The sequence below is a fragment of the Diachasma alloeum genome, unplaced genomic scaffold (genome assembly GCF_001412515.2).
Source record: "Diachasma alloeum isolate Michigan unplaced genomic scaffold, Dall2.0 Dall_scaffold_78908, whole genome shotgun sequence".
In the NCBI taxonomy this organism is placed as follows: Eukaryota; Metazoa; Arthropoda; class Insecta; order Hymenoptera; family Braconidae; genus Diachasma; species Diachasma alloeum.
The window spans coordinates 3,334,062-3,341,315 of record NW_021683643.1 but is presented as its reverse complement, the minus strand read 5'-3'; the positions used below and the strand labels follow the sequence as shown (position 1 = coordinate 3,341,315).

General features: G+C 35.9%; 1 protein-coding gene across 2 annotated transcripts; it reads right to left on the bottom strand.

Annotated features, from left to right (window-relative positions):
- Positions 1–466: 466 nt before the first annotated feature.
- On the bottom strand, positions 467–5,226 carry LOC107047721 (elongation factor Ts, mitochondrial). Of its 2 annotated transcripts, none has more exons than XM_015270529.1 (4): positions 5,127–5,226; positions 4,686–4,841; positions 2,233–2,761; positions 467–853 (listed from the first exon to the last, which is right to left on the bottom strand). In XM_015270529.1, exons 2-4 carry the CDS (start codon positions 4,839–4,841, stop codon positions 618–620), a joined length of 921 nt encoding a protein of 306 aa, XP_015126015.1. In that variant the 5' UTR covers positions 5,127–5,226; the 3' UTR covers positions 467–617. The 2 variants fall into 2 exon arrangements, with proteins under 2 accessions (XP_015126015.1, XP_015126016.1); XM_015270530.1 differs by lacking the exon at positions 5,127–5,226 and adding an exon at positions 4,911–5,034.
- Positions 5,227–7,254: the final 2,028 nt, after the last annotated feature.

Below are 7,254 nucleotides of genomic sequence, written 5' to 3'. Positions count from 1 at the left end.
AAAGTCTCACAGTGACGTAAGTCTCCAAGACCGAAATTCCTACTCAGAACCAAATTGTGACTGTAAAGATCACCGTCACTTCTCCGTGGCGTTTGAAAAACTTGGATTAGAAGCTGAAGAGAATTCAAGTGAAGAGATGGGACCGAATGGTAGATCACAGGAGACACAGACGTGTCACTGTGATGATTGTGCTATGGAGGTATGCAGGAACATTGCCTTCAAAACTCGAGAAATTTCTACTCTGAGATTAGTAGTTCAGGGGCCGGAAGTGCTGAATCATCAAGGAATTAGGCATTCACCGCAAGACCTGGCGCCGTTTTGGAAGAAGGACTCGAGGATGTGGCTCTGGAAGTCGGTCAGACTTGCGAGGAAACGAAAATTGAAATCCAAGTCACTCGTCAAATTTGCTTCTATCGATTCTAGTCTCGATAGAACGTGAAATTATTTCATATCGCAATTTTTCATATTTAGATTCATCTTTGATATACTATAATCAAATTTTATAGTACACGAAACTTTTATGTACATATTTTTTTGAGTAAACAGAGTAAATCTATTTTGGATAGTCCTATGTAAAGTTTTAATGATTTCAGGAATTTTTGGGGGCTATTTGGGGCTTAACCGCAGCTTTTCATCGGCTCTGCAGTATCGACAGTCTCCTCGGAGGGCTCGGGATCCTCTCCCATCTCGAAACGTGCGAAATCTACAATCTCTATGTGAGCACCAAGCAGAAGCTGTTGGACAGTTAGGCTTGGGTCTAACAGAAATTCTTGGTGAATCATTGTTGTTTCATCGTCAGCATTTGATATTGGTTCGTCGACGCCTGGTTGACCGATTTTGGTTGGATTCATTCCTGTGAAATTGAGAAAAAAAATGATTCGTGTACAACGATTCATTCATTGATTCATTAAGAAGACACACTATTGAGTTTTGAAAACTCTGCTATTAGAAATGAACTTTAATGAGGTTTTTTTCTGATTCTATCTATCACTGGAGAGCATTGAATATAGAGGACATTTGGAACAAGCAGATAACTGCAATCATGTGGTTGGAAATGTTTTAGTTAGGAGAGTGTTTACCCTTTCTCACCATCAATAAATTGATGACAGACTTTCGAATGGTTCCATTTTGGTGGTTTACTGGATTCTTATGAACTAAATCGGTTGAGTAGTCCTTGAAATATTAGATGAGGTCAATTTATATATAGAATTGAATATCTTTAAAACTGACCATTTGATTTAGTCCATTTTCAATTTAATTTCTTTTTTTTTGTTGAAAAGTTAGAGTTTGTGTAACAATTTTGAGTGAAAAGCAAGAAGAATGGAAATATCTCGAAAACTTTGTATGGTATATAGGTATATTTTGATTGATTGAGATAAAAGGCATCGAAAAGAATTGGATTTTCTCAAAAACAGAGTCAATCCAAATCAATGCAGAGTATGTGACAAAATTTTGATTTTTCTGAAATTGTTTTAGCCGTTTATTCATTCAATTTACAAAAGATTAAGCTGCTCATATGCACGTGGGCCTCAAACTGCGTATTATTGGACTTCTGATTTATTTGTATGAACCTTGTTCTGACGGAAAAAAATGGGAAACTCTACGACAAAGAAAATCTTTCAATCAACCATTTTCCTGTTAAATTTTTAAACTGTATCTCCTACCACTACTCCACTGTCATTAAGGGTGCCAAGTGAATTTAAAGAAAGATTCAAAAAAAATTTTTTCTTTCCCTCCACCATCGGAGGAATATGTATTCATCCATCTGACGAAATTTCAAATCCGCAACCGGAACTAGACATCGAGAAAATAAATACGGAAAATCCTCCATTTGGCGTGACGAACCTCGAGAAAGCATGGGATCAAATGGGTACGGGGGGTTGAAATATCTCTCCTATTCACCCCGGTACCCCATTGTTTTTTCTCGCTATCACATTTGACACATAATTCCCCATATCTTCAAATTTTCTCAAATTTTTCTTGAGTTCCTAGGGGGGCGAAACGTTCAATGTAATCAAAACTCCATAAGAGCCCGTGTATAAAACTGATTTGGTTTATTTAATTTCTCGAAACCCATAAGTTCTAAAATCCTAAAATTGTCACCGATGTTCACCATCTGTCTAATACTATTAATTACAAAAATTATAACTCTGTTGGTAAATGTCGTCCATTTTCAAGGTCATCGCCAAATTAACTTGGCACCCTTAAAGTAATCAAGTCTTGTTTCCTCACCAATAATGTGTTGACAAAGTTGCATCCCAAGAGTTTTATTCTCAGACGGTGATTTGAATGCCAGAAGTGCTCCATACCTCCCGAAAGAAGCTGGAATGGGGTTTACAGATGCTGGATGTGTGCAACCAACCAATTGGATGCTGGGATCAACGCTCATACAGAGAGCTCTCTTTACGGCGATGTTCTCACCAATGGTTCCAATAGTGAGTGCTGCGTGGTCAGCAACGGTTTTACCATCAACTGCTGGCAGATTCTTCAGTGCTTCTGCGTCTAGCAGGGTTCTGTGCACTTGGTCCACTGCTTGCTGCTCTCCTGTGAATTTGAGAACAGCTGACACTATGATTTCAGCCAAACCGTGGAACGTTTTGTTTCGTGCCACAAAATCTGTCTCGCAGTTTATCTCGACCAGGGCCCCATGATTTTTGTCGACCATCACAGCTACCAGACCTTGTTTCGTCGATCTGCCTTGGAGTTTCTGGGCTTTGGACCAACCCATTGCTTGGGCCTGCTCTCGTAACCATGCTTCTGCCTAGGAATTAAGTTATAATGTAGGAAATGAGTTCACAGGAATACCATGCATGAAAAAAATTAACAGAAAAACCTAGCGAATTCGTTTGAAAATTCTATTGGATTTTTATTGAACTTTCTATTAGTTTTTGGTCGATTTTATTGACATGTTCAATAGAAAATATTCATTAGAAAAAGTCTATAGAATTCGATTTCTCTATATAACTTATTCTCTTCAGATATTTTCTGTAGAACTTCCTCGACTTAAATTTTCTGTTTTTTTTCATTCTATTTTTCTTTTCTTCTCATCAAGAAAATCGAACAAAAAAACTTGGAAAGTTTGAACGGAGGAAATTTTGTGGAACATATCTGAATAAAATAAGTTATATAGCAAAATCGAATTCTATTGACTTTTTCTATTAAATATTTTCTATCGAACATGTCAATAGAGTCGGTCAAAACCTAATGGAAAGTGACGTTGATAAATATTTGAAAAGCGTTGCCAACATTCTATCATTTTGAATTAATACTGATTCACATTTTTCACGCGGACTTGTCCTCGAATTTGGAATTTCATATTGGTTGATTCGTTGTAACATATATTTAATGATCTTCGGTTTTTTTTGTGAATATGTCCATGGCCTTACAATTTGGTATTTATTCGTTTCTTCTTGTAGTGAATAAATTTTTTTTTTTTATTTTGGGGCTAGTTTTTGGAGCTTTATTGGGAAATTTATGTTTCTGGGGAACATTTTTTCGGGGAACATTTCTCCTAGACCCCTGGACTAAATCCAAGACACTCCCCCCTCCCAGGAAACCTTGAAAATTAAGAATTGGTTCCTCTGAATGTCTTAAGTGAGAGAAAAAAAATGTGGATGATTTCCTGTTTCCTCATAGTTTGAGGAAATTAATTTAAAAATATTTTCCTGCTCAAAAATATCTTCTAGGTGGGGAGGGCGGGTCAAAATGGAACGTTTTGTGATCTTCTCTAATCATCAATATCTTTGTTTACAAATGAAGATATTAAGATATGGAGAATATCGCAAAATGTTTCACTTTAGTCCCTCTTCCCCTATCTATTTCTACTTCTATTTCTATCACGGACGAACAAATTTAATAGAAAACCTATCGAATTCGTCAGAAAATTCTATTGAATTTCTATTGAACTGTTCTATTAGTTTTTGGCCGATTCTATTGAAATGTTCAATAGAAAATATTCAGTAGAAAAAGTCAGTAGAATTCAATTTTTCTATATAACTCATTCTATTGAGATATTTTCTATAGAATTCCCTCGGCTCAAATTTTCTGAGTTTTTTCGTTTGATTTTCTTGATGAGAAGAAAAGAAAAATAGAATGAAAAAACTTTGAAAATTTGAGTCGAGCAAATTCTATAGAAAATATATGAAAAGAATAAGTTATATAGAAAAATTGAATTCTGTTGACTTTTTCTATTGAATGTTTTCTATTGAACATGTCAATAAAATCAGCCAAAAATTAATAGAAAGTTTAATAGAAAATCAATAGAATTTTCTAACGAATTCGATAGGTTTCTCTATTAAATTTTTCGTGCGTGATGTTTTTGAGTCCGTCCAACTTCCAGGTTTTACCGGCCGTTATCCCTTTTAATCGGGATGTCTCGTTCATTAGGGAGGAGATAATATAAAGAAATGGCCATTATTCTATAATTAGGATTTTTCTCTGATAGTAGGAGTCGATTGCAAAAATTATAAAATTAGAGTCACTTTTTTCGTCTTCCCCTATCGTAAATTATCGAACGAATCCAAAGTTCATGGTTCAGTAATGACCTGATTGTTCAACTTTGAAACAAAAACTCCATTCGGTGAAAACCATTAATCCTTTAAAATCAAAACAAACGTTTTGTGGACTGGATTTAAGGTATGACCCACTCAACAAAAAATATTATGTAACTTCCATGAAATATTTACCTTGGCATAATCATTTTCATGCAATTCCAGAGCCTTTTTGCAGTTAGAAAACGTATACCCTGTCTTTTTCCTCAATTTAGCAAGCAGTAACTTTGTTGAGGACTGCCAAAGAGTATTTCCCGAGTAGAAATACCGACAAAGTTGACTGGAGAGCATCTGAAACATTAAAAATTAGAGTCATTTTGAGGTTAACCACTGAGTCAATTGAAAAAATATGAACATAACCTTGAGAAAATGACATTAATCAACAGAAAATGAGAATAACACATGAGAAAATATTTTTTGTATCATAATGCAAGGACTTGGGGGAAGTTCTTTCTCGTCATAACTCAAGAATTCCTGGAGGAATCGATTGACAACGTTGCCTAGAAACAAGTTACTTCCCGTCAGTACTGCGACGTCGCATTATTAATACCGGCTCTTAAAAAATCAGTAGAATACCTTTATCAATACTGGCAATCAATTATTTGAAGGAATTAGTGGCTGCTTGAGTGAAAAGATGGAATGACACTTGGATTAAACGATAATAAAGCTGAAAATACTTGACACTANCTCTATTAAATTTTTCGTGCGTGATGTTTTTGAGTCCGTCCAACTTCCAGGTTTTACCGGCCGTTATCCCTTTTAATCGGGATGTCTCGTTCATTAGGGAGGAGATAATATAAAGAAATGGCCATTATTCTATAATTAGGATTTTTCTCTGATAGTAGGAGTCGATTGCAAAAATTATAAAATTAGAGTCACTTTTTTCGTCTTCCCCTATCGTAAATTATCGAACGAATCCAAAGTTCATGGTTCAGTAATGACCTGATTGTTCAACTTTGAAACAAAAACTCCATTCGGTGAAAACCATTAATCCTTTAAAATCAAAACAAACGTTTTGTGGACTGGATTTAAGGTATGACCCACTCAACAAAAAATATTATGTAACTTCCATGAAATATTTACCTTGGCATAATCATTTTCATGCAATTCCAGAGCCTTTTTGCAGTTAGAAAACGTATACCCTGTCTTTTTCCTCAATTTAGCAAGCAGTAACTTTGTTGAGGACTGCCAAAGAGTATTTCCCGAGTAGAAATACCGACAAAGTTGACTGGAGAGCATCTGAAACATTAAAAATTAGAGTCATTTTGAGGTTAACCACTGAGTCAATTGAAAAAATATGAACATAACCTTGAGAAAATGACATTAATCAACAGAAAATGAGAATAACACATGAGAAAATATTTTTTGTATCATAATGCAAGGACTTGGGGGAAGTTCTTTCTCGTCATAACTCAAGAATTCCTGGAGGAATCGATTGACAACGTTGCCTAGAAACAAGTTACTTCCCGTCAGTACTGCGACGTCGCATTATTAATACCGGCTCTTAAAAAATCAGTAGAATACCTTTATCAATACTGGCAATCAATTATTTGAAGGAATTAGTGGCTGCTTGAGTGAAAAGATGGAATGACACTTGGATTAAACGATAATAAAGCTGAAAATACTTGACACTAACACTAGTAGTCACTCACCGTGCGCCGAAACTGCAGGGAATGATGCAAACGACGGCGTGAGTGAGGGAAAAACTGACTCGGGAATTGAGACCAATTCGAGATACGGCGCAGAGAATTATAAATAATTCGCTTTCAATTTTGCGGAATTGAAAATTTGGTAATAACTCAATTTTTCCGGAATTAGAATGCAAATGCCTTTTCTGTCTTCATAATAAATCATTCGTTCATTAATAGTTATGGATATCGTCGACGTATAGCCAAAGAGGCGTAAGTGCTAAAACCCCATTTTTGAAAGTCAAAAAGGCGTATATCCCCTTTTAACGGTTTTTCGATTTTTCTTCCAATTTTTGAACAAAAATGTATTAACTAAAAAGTCTACCAAAGGGGCGTAATTACCTATTTTCAACGACAAAGGGGCGTAACTCTACACTTTCACCTGTTTGCATTTATCACACTGATAAAAATGATTAGTTATTGGAGAGGCAAGGGTCTATCCGGTCTCGCTAAATGTCCATTCGTTAAAACTTAACAAAAGCATACACTGATAGAATGATTCATTTATTCCAAACGAGATTCATTAACTATTAACGAATGTTGGAGTTGAAGATGACCAAATAAATATTCGTTTTTGTCATTCCGGCCGTAAGGCAGCGTGAGGCCGCGAATCTCTGCCTACGGCCGTCATGACAAAAAAACTTTTCTGACGAATATGATTGCAGCCCTCGCCTTCGGCTCGTCCTGCAAACCTCATATTCGCCAGAAAAGTTTTTTTCGGCCTAATGACGAAATATACTATTTCGGCCTAATTACGAAATATACTATTAGATGACACGGACATAAATTAAGTTTTCAACGAATGTGAGTACAGACTTCGCCCTCGGCTTGGCCTCTAAACTTCATATTCGTCGAAAACGAAATTTGTGTCCTAGTGTTATAAAGTACTAGGATTGTCTAACATTTCGTTGGTCACGCAAAAGTTACGAACGCGTTTGGTCGCGCCGTAAGCGCCACGTCGCACCAGCATTAATCAACATAATGAATCATTTGAAAGATCATGAGTTTTTTGAAAG